This window comes from Ceratotherium simum, chromosome 16, assembly GCF_057802395.1.
Source record: "Ceratotherium simum simum isolate JZ-2026a chromosome 16, ASM5780239v1, whole genome shotgun sequence".
Lineage (NCBI taxonomy): Eukaryota > Metazoa > Chordata > Mammalia > Perissodactyla > Rhinocerotidae > Ceratotherium > Ceratotherium simum.
In genome coordinates, this window is record NC_141915.1 from 14,393,645 (window position 1) to 14,408,787 (window position 15,143).

The window sequence follows — 15,143 nt, forward strand, 5'->3', positions numbered from 1 at the left end:
GTGTACCTTGGTGAATATTCCATGTGAGCATGAGAATAATGTGCATTCTGCTGTTGTTGGATGAAGTAGTCCATAGATGTCCATTATATCCAGTTGATTGATAGTATTGTTGAGTTCAACTATGTTCTTACTGATTTTCTGCCTGCTGGATCTGTCCATTTCTGAGAGAGAGGTATGGAAGTCTCCAATTATAATATTGGATTCATCTATTCCTCTTGCCCTTCTAATGTTGTCCTTCTTGGTCTCTGTGTTCCGTGGGTGTACTTCAGCCTCACCCCCAAGTGCTGATATTTTCACAATGGTGTCTGGTCTGTGGATAGTTACAGTTGGTCTTCTTGTGAGGGAACCGAAGTTGGGAATAACCTATTTTGCCACCTTGATGACATCACTCCACAAATATCTTCTTGCAATTTGACTTGGCATTCACTCTTTTCCTTTTTTTTTTTGTGAGGAGGACTAGCCCTGAGCTAACATCTGATGCCAATCCTCCCCATTTTTCTTGAGGAAGATTGGCCCTGGGCTAACATCTGTGCCCATCTTCATCTACTTTATATGGGACGCCACCACAGCATGGCTTAACAAACAGTGCGTCTGTGAGTGCCCAGGATCCGAACCTGCGAACCCCTGGGCCGCCGAAGTGGAGCATGCACACTTAACTGCTATGCCACTGGGCCAGCCCCTGGCATTCACTCTTAATGGTATCTTTTGATGACAGAATATAAAAAATTTTAAATGTAGTCCTTTATAGCAATCTTTCTCTTTATATTTAGTGTTTTTAATTACTTTTAAATGAAATCTTTCCTTTCTCCAAGCTCCTGATGATAGTCTTTGTTATCTTCTAGAAGGCTTTATGTTCTGTTCTATTCTGTTTTCAGCATCTTTCACATTTAGATGTACAATGTGCCTGGAAATAATTTTTGTATTTGGTATGAAGTAGGCATATCCCAAATATTGGTATAATAAGCAATACATTTCTAAATAACCCATGGGTCAAATAGGAAATCACAAGGAAAATTAGAAAATATTTTGAGTTAAAATGAAAAGACAGCATATCAAAACTAGTAGGATGTAGCTAAAGCAGTGCTGAAAGGAAAACCTATAGCATTAAATGCTTGTGTCACAAAAGAAACAAGGTCTCAGATAATGATCTAAGCTTCCAGCTTAAGGACATAGGAAAAGAGGAACAAATTAAAGCAAGAGAAAGAAAGGAAATAACAAAAGAGCAAAAATCAATGAAATTGAGAACAGTAAAATGAAGCATAAAATCATTGAAATCAGAAGTCAGTTCTTTGAAAAACCCAATGAAATAGATAAACTTTTGTCAGAATGAGTAAGAGGAGAAAAAATAGAGAAAACAGAAAATACAAATATCAGGAAAGAAATTTGGGATATCACTACAGACCCCCTACAGATATTAAAAGAATAATAACTGGATACTATGAGCAATTCTATGCCCATAAATTGTACAACTTAGATGAAATGGACAAATCCATTAAAAGACACAACTTCCAAAGCTCACTCAAAAAGAACAGATAACTTGAATAGTAGTTTTTATTAAGATAATGAATTTGTAGGTAAAACCCTTCTGACAAAGAAAACTCCAGGACGAGATGGCTTTAGTGGTTAATTATATGAATCACTTAAGTAAGAACTAATTCCATGTAAACCCCTCCAGCATATAGAAGAGGAGGAAATACTTCCTAACTTCTTTTATGAGGCCCTGATACAAAGGCCAAAGATATTATAAAACTACAGACCAATATCCCACATGAACATAGATACTAAAATCCTCAAAAATACAAACGAAATCTAATGATACAGTATATGTAAAAGATAGTACATCACTGTCAAGTGGAGTTAATTATGGGAATGAGAAGCTGTTTCAACATTCAAAAAACAATAAATATAAATACCATATCAACAAACTGAAGGAAAAACTAGATGTTTAAAAATAAACATGGTGTGAGACTTCAAAGAAACCATTTGATTAAAGCTGTATTTCAAACTGTATATATTTGTGGACTTAGTATTATCACATTGCTCCCAAGTGGCCCTTTGCTATGAAAGAAGAAGTTTTAGCTGAAAAAAAGAGATCATCTCAATAGGTGCAGAAAAAGCCTTTGACAAAAATTGCAACGTTAGTTTAACTAATTTGTGATTAAAACTCTCAGCAAACTGGGAATAGGAGGAAACTTGCTTAACCTGCTAGAAGAGCAACTTTTCTTTTTTGGTGAGAAGGATTCGCTCTGAGCTAACATCTGTTGCCAATCTTCCTATTTTTTCTTTTTGGTTGAGGAAGATTAGCCCTCAGCGAACTTCCGTGCCAATCTTCCTCTATGTTGTATGTGGGCCCCCGACACAACATGGCTTGACGAATGGTGTCAAGATCTGCACCCCGGAACTCAGGCCTCTGAAGTAGACTGTGTAGGACTTAACCACTGCGCATGGGGCCTGCCCTGAAAAAGCAACTTTTAAAAACTATATCTAACATTATGCTTAACGGTGAAAGGCTGAATGCTTTCTCCCTAAGATCAGGAACAAAGTAAAAATGTTTGCTCTCACCACTCTTATTCAACATTGTCCTGGAAGTCCCAGGCGGTGAAAAAGGGTAAGAAAAATAAAAAGTATACAGATTGGAAAGTAAGAAATTAAACCCTCTCCCGTCATAGACAACACAATCGTCTATGTGGAAAACCCTAAAGAACATGAAAAGAGGTTCTACAGGCCAGCCCGGTGGCGCAGCAGTGAAGTTCATGCGTTCTGCTGAGGCAGCCTGGTGTTTGCCGGTTTGGATCCTGGGCGTTGACCTACTCGCTGCTTGTCAAGCCATGCTGAGGTGGCGTCCCAAATAGAAGAACTAGAAGGGCCTACAACTATGATACACAACTGTGTACTGGGGCTTTGGGGAGAAAAAAGAAAAAGAGGAAGATTGGCAACAGATGTTAGCTCAGGGCCAATCTTCCTCAAAAAAAAAAAAGGTTCTAGAACTAATAAGTAAGTTTAGTAAGGTCATAGGATACAATGTCAGTATATTAAAGAGGTACTCTTCTGTATATAAATATAAAAATATTAATATATTAAAAATTAAATTTACATCAACTAGCAATAAACGTGGAAAGTGAAAAAACACTTTAAAGTACCATTACAATAGCAGCAAACCATTAAATACTTAGGTATAAATCTTACACAATGTATGCAATATCTATATCTTGAAAATCACAAAACATTGATAAGCGAAATCATAGAGATCTAAAGAAACGTAGAGATATAACATGTTCATAGATTGGAAGAGTCAATATTGTTAAGATATTGACTCTTTTGAAACTGATCTAGAGATTCAACTCAATTCCAATCAAAAAACCAATAAGATTTTTTTTGGTACAAATCGACAACCTGATTGTAAAATTTAAATGTAAAGGCAAGAAGCTAAAAAAGCAAATTTGACTTTGGAAACAAGGAACAAAGTAGGAGGACTCATATTGCCTGGTTTCTAGACTTACTACGACGTTAAAATAATCAGGAAATTGTGGTATTAGAGAAGAGATAGAAATATAGATCAGTATAGAGTATAGAATAGCATATAGAATACAGAAATATACCCACTCACTGCTCATTGACAAAGGTGTAAAGATAAATCAATGGAAAAAGTCTTTTCAATCAGTGATGCTGGAAAAATTGGAGTTCCATATGTAAAAAAAAAAGAGCCTTGGGGCCAGCCTGGTGGTGCAAGCGGTTAAGTGTGCGCGCTCCCCTGTGGTGGCCCAGGGTTCACCGGTTCGGATCCCGGGCACGCACCGATGCACCACTTGTCGGGCCATGCTGTGGCGGGGTCCCATGTAAAGTGGAGGAAGATGGGCACGGATGTTAGCCCAGGGCCAGTCTTCCTCAGCAAGAAGAGGAGGATTGGCAGATATTAGCTCAGGGTCGATCTTCCTCAACAACAACAACAAAAAGAACCTCATTCCATACCTCGCACTCTTTACAGCAATTTGCTTGAAATGGATTATATACCTAAATATTTGTATGTACTAAGAAAGTTCCCATAACATCCTATTTTCTGGAGTCAGAGAAGTCCCAGAGCAGGAAGCAAAGAGCATGTGGTGCAGAACTGAGATGAGGTACTGTCAGGTTGCGTCTACTAAAGCTAGTTGATTTCAGGGCAAAGCTGGTTACCGCAGCTGTGGCTGGAAAAAGAGATGAGGCTGAGAGAATTGAAAATGGTGCACAAGAAGTGTCTCGTATAGTTCTCAAGGGAGGAGTCCTTCTACCAGGGGATGTAACAATTGTTTCATTGAATTGGAAGTCGAGCCTACCAACTGGGCATTTTGTGGTTCTTATGTGAACTGATATACAAAGAACAGGGTTACCATTCTTCCTGGGGTGGTGATATTGATTACCAAGGGAAAACTGGGTTGCTCTGCCCAACTAGAGCAGAGATGACCATGTCTGAAATTCTGGGGAATTCTTTGAGTTCCACTTAGTATTTTCATGTCTGATAATAAATGTTAATGAACACTATATCAACTCAATAAGGCAAAACCAATGAGAATGCAGATTCCTTAAGAATGAAGGTTTGCATTATCACTATGTAAAGAACTCCATCCAGCTGAGATGATGGCCAAGGAGAACATGGAATGTGTAGTCAGAGAAGGAATTATAAATGTTAGCTATGGACTTGTGATCAATTGCAGCATAAGGAAGAACTGGAGACTAGGAGGTAATCTGACACACATGGAGAGTAGTAGAGACAATGGTGGTGGTGGGGTGCTATTAAGGTTTTCCTAGAGAGGTAAGGAGGTAGAAGAACCTCAATGGGATTCAAACTGGGTTTCCTTTTCTGTCTTGGCTTGAGGAAGAATTCAATGTGATGTGGGAGAGGTTAACTTTTCTCTTATTCTTGTCTTTCCCATATCCGCAAATGGTTGAGTCATACAGATCTAATTCTTGTTAGCTGTAGGTGTATCTCGCCTGTATATTTACAGGGTTGCAGTGAGAGATTCTTCCACCTTGAGAATCTTTGCAAAATATGTTTTTCATGGCACTTTGTCAAAGACCACTGATGGCTTCCTTTTGCCCACATTATAAAGCCTCCCACAATCTAAGATATTTTAGGGTATTCAGAGTCTGGTCCCTGCTTGTTTTTATGGGTTCTCTAACCATCTTCCTTCACCTTCCAAATGTAGGCTTCAGCTTCACAGGACTACTGTCTATTCCCTAAACAGGCAGTGATTAAGCATTCATATATGAGCTTCTCTCCATCCCCACCTTCCTTCAAATTATAGTCAGGTGTGATCAGTGACTGCAATCAGTTGCTGCTCCAGGTCTCTGAGAACATTTGTCCTAGAGAGGTCCTAAGTGTTTACTTTGTCTTTAATGTGTCCCTCCAGGATCTAGACTCCTCTGGGATCCAGGGCCTCTTAGGACCAGGGATGTGTAGAGTGGGAGATGTGAGAAGGGATATGGCAGACACTGGTAATGACTATAGAAGCTATTTCACATGTCTTAGTGAATAAAGGGGAGCAGGACCTTGGGTCAGGATCCTGTAGTCACCCTCAGACACACTGGGTAAGTTGGGCAGAGGGTGAATGAGCTGGTCCATTAGGGTCCTTCTAACCTGAGGGTCTTGTTTTCTAGGTTCTTTGATGTTCTGCAGGATAGTTTTTTCAGGTTTGGTAACCCTTCTTTTCTCCACCTCTCAGCCTCCCAAGATTTCTCCACATTCTAGAAATATTTTGATTAATGTTCACCAGTTATAATCTTTTTATTACTGATAGCATTTATAATATTACTGTATAATGTATTCCCACAATGTAGTATAATTTCAACATAATGACAGCTCTTGCAGTAGGTTTTAACGTAACGGTTCTGAGCCTTTGCCTTATTTTAGAATTACCTCAGAGCTTTAAAATCTTTGCAGAGGCTTTGTTTCAGAGATTGTGATTAAATTTATCTGAGGGAGCCCAGTAATTTTTATTTTTAAAAGCATCATATATCCTTGCTTCTCACTGTGTCATCCATAGACGACAGCATGGGCATTACCTGCGTGCTGATTAAAATGTAGAAGCTGGAATACTGAATCAGAATCAGTGTTTTACTAGAACTCTCAGGCCATTTGCATGGAATTAAGTTTTAGAAGCGCTGTCCAAGCTGATTCTTATGGGCAGTCCAGGCTGAGCACTACTGACTCAATGGGTGAAGAAGATGAGAGGCTCATTGCATCATCAGTGGCAGCGTCTGCAAATGTTGTCTCTGGTTCATGATCCCCAGTCATGCTCTTGACATAAGAGTCGGGTCCCACTCATTTACCAGGAAAGCAAATTCTCTGAAACCAGGTGTATGATCTTCCGTAGGTGTTGCTTCTTACTGTAATGCCAGTACATAAAGTCCAAGTGTAAAAACTGTTAATGTGGCTGAATCAAACAGCTTCAAGGCGTGAAAATCCCAGCAGTTAGACTCAGTTATGTCTGTAATGAAGCAGCTTCCAACTTCTCTTAATGCTTCTCTTCTGCTTTCTTTGTCAGCTCTGAGGCACCCTGAGGTGTATTAGTTAGGCTTCCCTAGAGAAACAGAACCAGTAGGAGATTATATCTATGTCTATTTCTGTCTATATACATATATAAAACTCTATTATCTATATTATCTGTAGTAGTGAAAAGAATAATGTATCTGAAGTACCCTAACATCTTCCTGGGTACAAAATTACATCCAGAGATTCTGTAACAAAGTGTCAAATTTAGTGCTAATGGTTGAGGCTAGTGAGTTCTTGTTCTGGGAGGATTTAGTAGCAGTAGTGATTTTAACTTACAAGGAGTTTTGCTGCCTTTAAAATCGGAGGACTGCATTTCTCAGCCTGAAGCAGAGCCAGTAAATGTTTATGAAATATCAGCTACATCCAGGTATTGAGCTAGGTGCTAACAGAGCTGCAGTCATGAGGCAGACAGGACCTTTCCTGCATGGCATTTACAATCTGGTAGGAGAGACAGCTATAAACAAATAATCCCAATGGCTTTGAGTACTATGGGGACAAACTCAGGGTGCTGTGGAAACATAGCAGCAGGTTGTCATCTAGTCTGGGGTAAGAAAGAAGGTTTAGCTGAGTAAATGACATGAAGGATAAGTAGGGGCAAGCCAGGGGAAGCAGGAGCAGAGGGAAGAAGATGCTCGGCAAGAGAACAGCAAGTGTGAAAGGCTGGAGGCAAGATGTTACTTTTTTTTGAGTCCAGCATTGCTGACAAGAGGAATATGAGTGTCATTGTGGGGCCAGATGAAGCTATGGAGATAGGCAAGGGTCATGACACACCTTTTGAAAGGAATTTTGCCTGTATCTTACGAGCAATGAGAATCCATGAAAACTTGAAGGAGAATGATGACCAGATTTTCTAGTTACAATGCCACAGTGTAAATGAAGGATATTGAAGGAATGGGTTCAAGTATGGAAACAGGGAGATGAATTAAGAGACTGTTTCAATAGTATGGGCAAGTATGATGTTAGCCTGATCTGGGGTATTGACAGTGGAGAGAAGCAGTGGATGAATGAGAAAGAGAATTAAGTGGCAGAATTTCTACGACTTGTTGACAGATTGATGTTGATGAGAGACAGGAGGAATGAAAAAAGCACTCAGGTTTTTGAGTGGAGCAGCTGGATCCCTTTTACTAGGATATGGGAAACTAGAGGAAGTGTGAGTTGGGAGAGGAGCAGGAGGAGATCATGAGTTTCTTTTGGGATCTGTTGAGCTGAAAATGTCTGTGATACATCCAAAGCAAGATAATCATAAGCAACTAGGTATATGGTTTTGTAGGTTAGAGAGACATCTACACCTGAAGTTTAAATGGTAATGAAAGCCATTCCAGCACGTGGGTTTTTCTTGGTGGTATATGTAGAATTTTAAGAGAACAGTGTTTAGGAAAAAGCCCTGACGAACATCAACATGTAAGATGTTGACAAAGCAGGAGTCATTTACAGTTACTGAAGATGTCTGGCCAGGCAGGTGGGAGCTAAACTGATACATTTTGTGTTTCAGAAGCTAATGGATAAGAGTGTTTTAGAAAGGATGGAATATTCTTACTTGCTAAAGAGAAGTGAAGAAGATAAGTCATTTCCAATCACAGAGATTCTGATTATAGAGATTTGGAGTATAGAAATTGTGATTATTGGGATGAGGGTGATATAAAGTATTTTTGAAGATCATCTAACAGACCATGTATCATAGAAATGTGTTCATTTTTAAATCCAGGTATTGATGGACACTATTATTTCTTCCTAAAGATCCTGGAGACAGAGCATGACAGGAAGGAATCAAACCGTCATCTCAGAGTTTCTCCTGCTGGGACTGCCCATCGAGTCAGAGCAGCAAAACCTGTTCTATGCCTTGTTCCTGGCCATGTATCTTACTACTGTCCTGGGGAACCTCCTCATCATCGTCCTCATTTGCTTGGATTCCCACCTCCACACTCCCATGTATTTGTTTCTCAGCAATTTGTCCTTGTCGGACCTCTGTTTTCCCTCTGTCACCATGCCCAAGTTGCTGCAGAACATGCAGAGCCATGTCTCATCCATCCCCTTTGCTAGCTGCCTGACCCAAATGTACTTCTTCCTGTTTTTCGGGGACCTGGAGATCTTCCTCCTTGTGGCCATGGCCTATGACCGCTATGTGGCCATCTGCTTCCCTCTGCGCTACACCACCATCATGAGCCCCAAGCTGTGTCTCTCCCTGGTGGTGCTGTCCTGGGTGCTGACCACGTTCCATGCCATGTTACACACCCTGCTCATGGCCAGATTGTGTTTTTGTGCAGACAATGTGATCCCCCACTTTTTCTGTGATATGTCTGCTCTGCTGAAGCTGTCCTGCTCTGACACTCAAGTTAATGAGTCTGTGATATTTATCATGGGAGGACTCATTCTCGTCGTCCCATTCCTACTCATCATCCTGTCCTATGCACGAATTGTCTCCTCCATTTTCCAGTTTCCTTCTGGTGGGGGTGTCCACAAGGCTTTTTCTACCTGTGGCTCCCACCTCTCTGTGGTGTCGCTGTTCTATGGGACAGTTATTGGTCTCTATTTATGCCCATCAACTAGTAATTCTACTGTTAAGGAGATTGTCATGGCTATGATGTACACTGTGGTGACCCCCATGTTGAACCCCTTCATCTATAGCCTGAGGAACAGAGACATGAAGAGAGCCCTGGGAAGAGTCTTTTGCAAAAAGAAAATTCTTCTCTCTCTCTGATGGTAAAGCTTGGGATTTTTACATAATTTTAGCCTGTAGATAGATTGATATTAATGTTGGAAATTGACCAAGACCTCTTTATCTTTACCATGTAACTCTATTGTAAAATGTCATACTAAGTAAATTGTTCAATAAGTAAAAGAGATGAAGTGGAGGTATGTTGTTGAATTCAGAAATTGGATCTCAGTGACCTGCTAGTAAGGCCCTCCTCTTTGTTATTCCTAGGGGATGCTGAAAAAGTATCATTTTAAAATGTTTAATTGATCTTTGTCTTTAGTTGTTAAAAAACTAATTTTTCATGTGTTATTTTTTTCAATCCAAGGCTGCTTTAAATAGTATTCTATCCTCCTGGTCAATACTGATTAAAACTCAATCATCTCACTTCCCTGATTTCTCCTGCTAGACAGGACTGTTCTTTATTGAATACAGATTTTTTATATACCTCTTAGCAAGAGTTCACATCATTCTGTCTCTCAGCCTTTTCTCCTCCGATTTATTTTCATGTCTACATTGTCTTTTTGACCTGACCTGAACCTCAAGTGAACTTTGTATTTCCTTTGCTACAATGGTTTAGTTTGTCTTTACCTGGGAGGTAACTCATACCTGGGGCCCTAAAAGATCCTTGCTCAGGTACGGGGAAGAAAGCCAGAGTCTGGTTAACAACTTCACTCTTTAAGGATGTCTCTCTCCTGCTTGATATTTTGGAATTTGTCAGCCAATTTTACATCCCTGATCTTATTCTACTCCTGTGATGATTCCACAAAGGAATCTTATCACCATTTTAACGATTGAAAAAAGTGGAATTTGATGACTTGCCAATGTCCCAGAGTGGGTCAGTACTGAATTTAAGATCTCTGACTATCTGATTTTAGAGTTTCCTCTTCTCATTTTCCCCCACCTCCAAAATAAGTGGAACATTGATTTTTCAATCTTAACTCCATGTATGGCATTATCTATGTTCCCAACCTTTGTCCATTTGTTTCCTTATTGTCTCCTCTAAGGGATGACATCTAAAGCCATTGTTTTATACCTTTCATATTTCTGCTTACCTCCACATCTCTATCTGCAACGTAGACCTTTAACCAGTTTCCAATTTTAATTTTCATCTTCATACTAGATATCTCCACTTGATGCTCCTTGAGCGCTTCCATCTTTCCATGCAAAAATTGAACTGTTTATATATATATATATTTTTTTTTAATTTTTTGTTTATTGCAGTAACATTGGTTTATAACATTGTAAAAATTTCAGGTGTACATCATTGTACTTCTATTTCTGCATGGACTACATCATGTTCACCACCCAAATACTAATTACAACCCATCACCACAAAAATGTACCGAATTATCCCTTTCACCCTCCTCCCTCCCCCCTTCCCCTCTGGTAACCACCAATCCAATCTCTGTCTCTATGTGTTTGTTTATTGTTGTTATTATCTACTACTTAATGAAGGAAACCATACGGTATTTGACCTTCTCCCTCTGACTTATTTCACTTTGCATTATACCCTCAATGTCCATTCACGTTGTCACAAATGGCTGGATTTCATCGTTTCTTATGGCTGAGTAGTATTCCATTGTGTATATATACCACATCTTCTTTATCCATTCGTCCCCTTATGGGCACTTAGGTTGCTTCCAAGTCTTGGCTATTGTGAATAACGCTGCAATGAACACAGGGGTGCATGTACCTTTGCAAATTGGTGTTTTCAAGTTCTTTGGATAGAGACCCAACAGTGGAATAGCTGGATCATATGGTAGTTCTATCCTAGATTTTTTGAGGAATCTCCATACTGTTTTCCATAGTGGCTGCACCAGTTTGCACTCCCACCAGCAGTGTATGAGAGTTCCCTTCTCTCCACATCCTCTCCAACACATATTGTTTTCTGTCTTGTTAATTATAGCCATTCTGACGGGCGTGAGGTGATATCTCATTGTAGTTTTGATTTGCACTTCCCTGATAGTTAGTGATTTTGAACATCTTTTCATGTGTCTGTTGGCCATCTGTATATCTTCTTTGGAGAAATGTCTGTTTGGGTCTTTTGCCCATTTTTTAATTGGGTTGGTAGTTTTTTTGTTGTTGAGATGCATGAGTTCTTAATATATTTTGGAGATTAAGCCCTTATCAGATATATGGTTTGCAAATATCTTCTCCCAATTATTAGGTTGTCTTTTCGTTTTGTTGATGGTTTCCTTTGCTGTGCAGAAGCTTTTTAGTTTGATGTAGTCCCATTTGTTTATTTTTTCTATTGTTTCTCTTGCCCGGTCAGATGTGGTGTTTGAAAAGATGTTGCTAAGACCGATGTGGAAGAGCGTACTGCCTATGTTTTCTTCTAGAAGTTTCACAGTTTCAGGTCTTACATTCAAGTCTTTAATCCATTTGGAGTTAATTTTTGTGCATGGTGTAAGGTAAGGGTCTACGTTCATTTTTTTGCATGTGGCTATCCAGTTTTCCCAACACCATTTGTTGAAGAGACTTTCTTTTCCCCATTGTATGTTCTTGGCTCCTTTGTCAAAGATGAGCTGTCCATAGATGTGTGGGTTTATTTCCGGGCTTTCGATTCTATTCCATTGATCTGTGTGTCTGTTTTTGTGCCAGTACCATGCTGTTTTGGTTACTATAGCTTTGTAGTATATTTTGAAATCAGGGAGTGTGATACCTCCAGCTTTGTTCTTTTTTCTCAGGATTCCTTTAGCTATTCGGGGTCTGTTGTTTTTCCATATAAATTTTAGGATTCTTTGTTCTATTTCTGTGAAAAATGTTGTTGGAACTTTGATAGGGATTGCATTGAATCTATAGATGGCTTTAGGAACTATGGACATCTTAACTATGTTAATTCTTCCAATCCAAGAGCACGGAATATCTTTCCATTTCTTTGTGTCTTCTTCAATTTCTTTCAGCAATGTTTTATAGTTTTCGGTGTACAGATCTTTCGCCTCTTTGGTTAAGTTTATTCCTAGGTATTTTATTCTTTTTGTTGCAATTGTAAATGGGATGGTATTCTTAATTTCTCTTTCTGCTACTTCGTTGTTAGTGTACAGAAATGCAACTGATTTTTGTATGTTGATTTTGTATCTTGCAACTTTACCATATTCGTTTATTAATTCTAAAAGTTTTCTGGTTGATTCTTTAGGGTTTTCTATATATAAAATCGTGTCATCTGCAAATAGTGACAATTTCACTTCTTCCTTTCCAATTTGGATCCCTTTTATTTCTTTCTCTTGCCTGATTGCTCTGGCTAGGACTTCCAATACTATGTTAAATAGGAGTGGTGTGAGTGGGCATCCTTGTCTGGTTCCTGTTCTTAGAGGGATAGCTTTCAGTTTTTCACCATTGAGGATGATATTAGCTGTGGGTTTGTCATATATGGTCTTTATTATGTTGAGGTACTTTCCTTATATACCCATTTTATTCAGAGTTTTTATCATAAATGGATGCTGTATCTTGTCAAATGCTTTCTCTGCATCTATTGAGATGATCATGTGATTTTTGTTCTTCATTTTATTAATGTGGTGTATTACGTTGATTGATTTGTGAATGTTAAACCATCCCTGCATACCTGGAATAAATCCCACTTGATCATGGTGTATAATCTTTTTACCATATTGTTGTATGCGATTTGCTAGTATTTTGTTGAGGATTTTTGCATCGATGTTCATCAGTGATATTGGCCTTTAATTTTCTTTTTTTGTGTTGTCCTTGTCTGGTTTTGGTATCAGGGTAATGTCAGCTTCGTAGAATGAGTTAGGGAGCTTCCCCCTCTCCTCAATTTTTTGGAAGAGTTTGAGAAGGATAGGTATTAAGTCTTCTTTGAATGTTTGGTAGAATTCACCAGGGAAGCCGTCTGGTCCTGGACTTTTATTTTTGGGGAGGTTTTTGATTACTGTTTCGATCTCCTTACTGGTGATTGGTCTATTCAAATTCTCTACTTCTTCTTGATCCAGTTTTGGAAGGTTGTATGATTCTAAGAATTTATCCATTTCTTCCAGATTGTCAAATTGGTTGGCATATAGCTTTTCATAGTATTCTCTTATAATCTTTTGTATTTCTGAGGTGTCTGTTGTAACCTCTCCTCTTTCATTTCTGATTTTACTTATTTGTGCCTTCTCTCTTTTTTTCTTGGTGAGTCTAGCTAAAGGTTTGTTAATTTTGTTGATCTTTCAAAGAACCAGCTCTTGGTTTTATTAATTTTTTCTATTGTTTTTTTGGTCTCTATTTCATTTATTTCTGCTCTGATTTTTATTATTTCCCTTCTTCTACTGATTTTGGGCTTTGTTTGTTCTTCTTTTTCCAGTTCCTTTAGGTGCATTGTTAGATTGTTTATTTGAGATTTTTCTTGTTTGTTGAGATAGGCCTGTATTGCTATAAACTTCCCTCTTAGAACCGCTTTTGCTGTATCCAAGAAATTCTGGCATGTCGTATATTCATTTTCATTTGTCTCCAGGTATTTTTTGATTTCTTCTTTGATTTCTTCGTTAACCCAGTCGTTGTTCAGTAGCATTTTGTTTAATCTCCACGTATTTGTGGCTTTTCTGATTTTCTTCCTATAGTTGATTTCTAGTTTCATACCGTTGTGGTCAGAAAAGATGCTTGGTATTATTTCAATCTTCTTAAATTTATGCAGACTTGTTTTGTGGCCTAATATGTGATCAATCCTGGAGAATGTTCCATGCGCATTTGAAAAGAACGTGTATTCTTCGGTTTTTGGGTGGAACGCTCTGTATATATCTACTAGGTCCATCTGTTCTAGTGTGTCATTTAAGACCAATGTTTCCTTATTGATCTTCTGTTTGGATGATCTATCCGTTGGTGTAAGTGGAATGTTAAAGTCCCCTACTATTATTGTGTTACTGTCTATTTCTGTTTTTATGTCTGTTAATAATTGCTTTATATATTTAGGTGCACCTACATTGGGTGTGTAGATATTTATAAGTGTTATATCCTCTTGTTGGATTGTTCCCTTGATCATTATGTAATGCCCTTCTTTGTCTCTTTTTACAGTTTTTGTTTTAAAGTCTATTTTGTCTGATATGAGTACTGCTACCCCAGCTTTCTTTTCATTGCCATTTGCGTGGAGTATCTTTTTCCATCCCTTCACTTTCAGTTTGTGAGTGTCTTTAGGTCTGAAGTGTGTCTCTTGTATGCAGCACATATATGGGTCTTGTTTTTTTATCCAGTCAGCCACCCTATGCCTTTTAATTGGAGCATTTAGTCCATTGACGTTTAAAGTAGCTATTGATAAGTATGTACTTACTGCCATTTTTTAAACTTTTTTTTTTCTCAGTGTTTTAGTAGTCCTTCTCTGTTCCTTATTTCTTCTATACAGAATTGATGGTCACTTTAGTTTGACCTCTGTCTGAAAGCTGTACTCTTTAACTCCCCTCCTCCCTCCTTTTATGTTTTTCATATCATATCTAACCGATTTTTTGTGCATTTGTATCCATTACATTCTAATCATGGAAATAGATAATTTTTCCTATTTGTGGTCTTCTCTTTTCCCCTTAAATCAGTCCATTTAACATTTCTTGTAGCACTGGTTTCTTGGTGACAAACTCCTTTAATTTTTGCTTGTCTGGGAAAATTTTGATCTCTCCTTCCATTTTGAATGATAACCTTGCTGGATAGAGTATTCTTGGCTGTAAGTTTTTTCCTTTTAGCACTTTAAATATATCGTGCCATTCTCTTCTAGCCTGTAAGGTTTCTGCTGAGAAGTCAGCTGATAACCTTATGGGGTTTCCTTTGTATGTAACATGACTTTCTCTTGCAGCATTTAGGATTCTCTCTTTATCTTTAATTCTGGACATTTTGATTATCATGTGTCTTGGTGTGGGCCTCTTTGGGTTTATCTTATTTGGGGCTCTCTGTGCTTCCTGTACCTGGATGTCTGTTTTCTTCCTTAGGTTAGGGGAGTTTTCA

General features: G+C 38.5%; 1 protein-coding gene across 1 annotated transcript; it reads left to right on the forward strand.

Moving 5' to 3' along the window:
- The first annotated feature begins 8,282 nt into the window (after window positions 1–8,282).
- On the forward strand, window positions 8,283–9,227 carry LOC101393317 (olfactory receptor-like protein DTMT). The gene has a single exon (XM_014789827.1). It carries the CDS (start codon window positions 8,283–8,285, stop codon window positions 9,225–9,227), a length of 945 nt encoding a protein of 314 aa, XP_014645313.1.
- The last annotated feature ends 5,916 nt before the right edge of the window (window positions 9,228–15,143 follow it).

Coding starts and splice junctions, on each gene's coding strand:
- LOC101393317 (XM_014789827.1), top strand. CDS start 8,283: ATGACAGGAAGGAATCAAACCGTCATCTCAGAGTTTCTCCTGCTGGGA.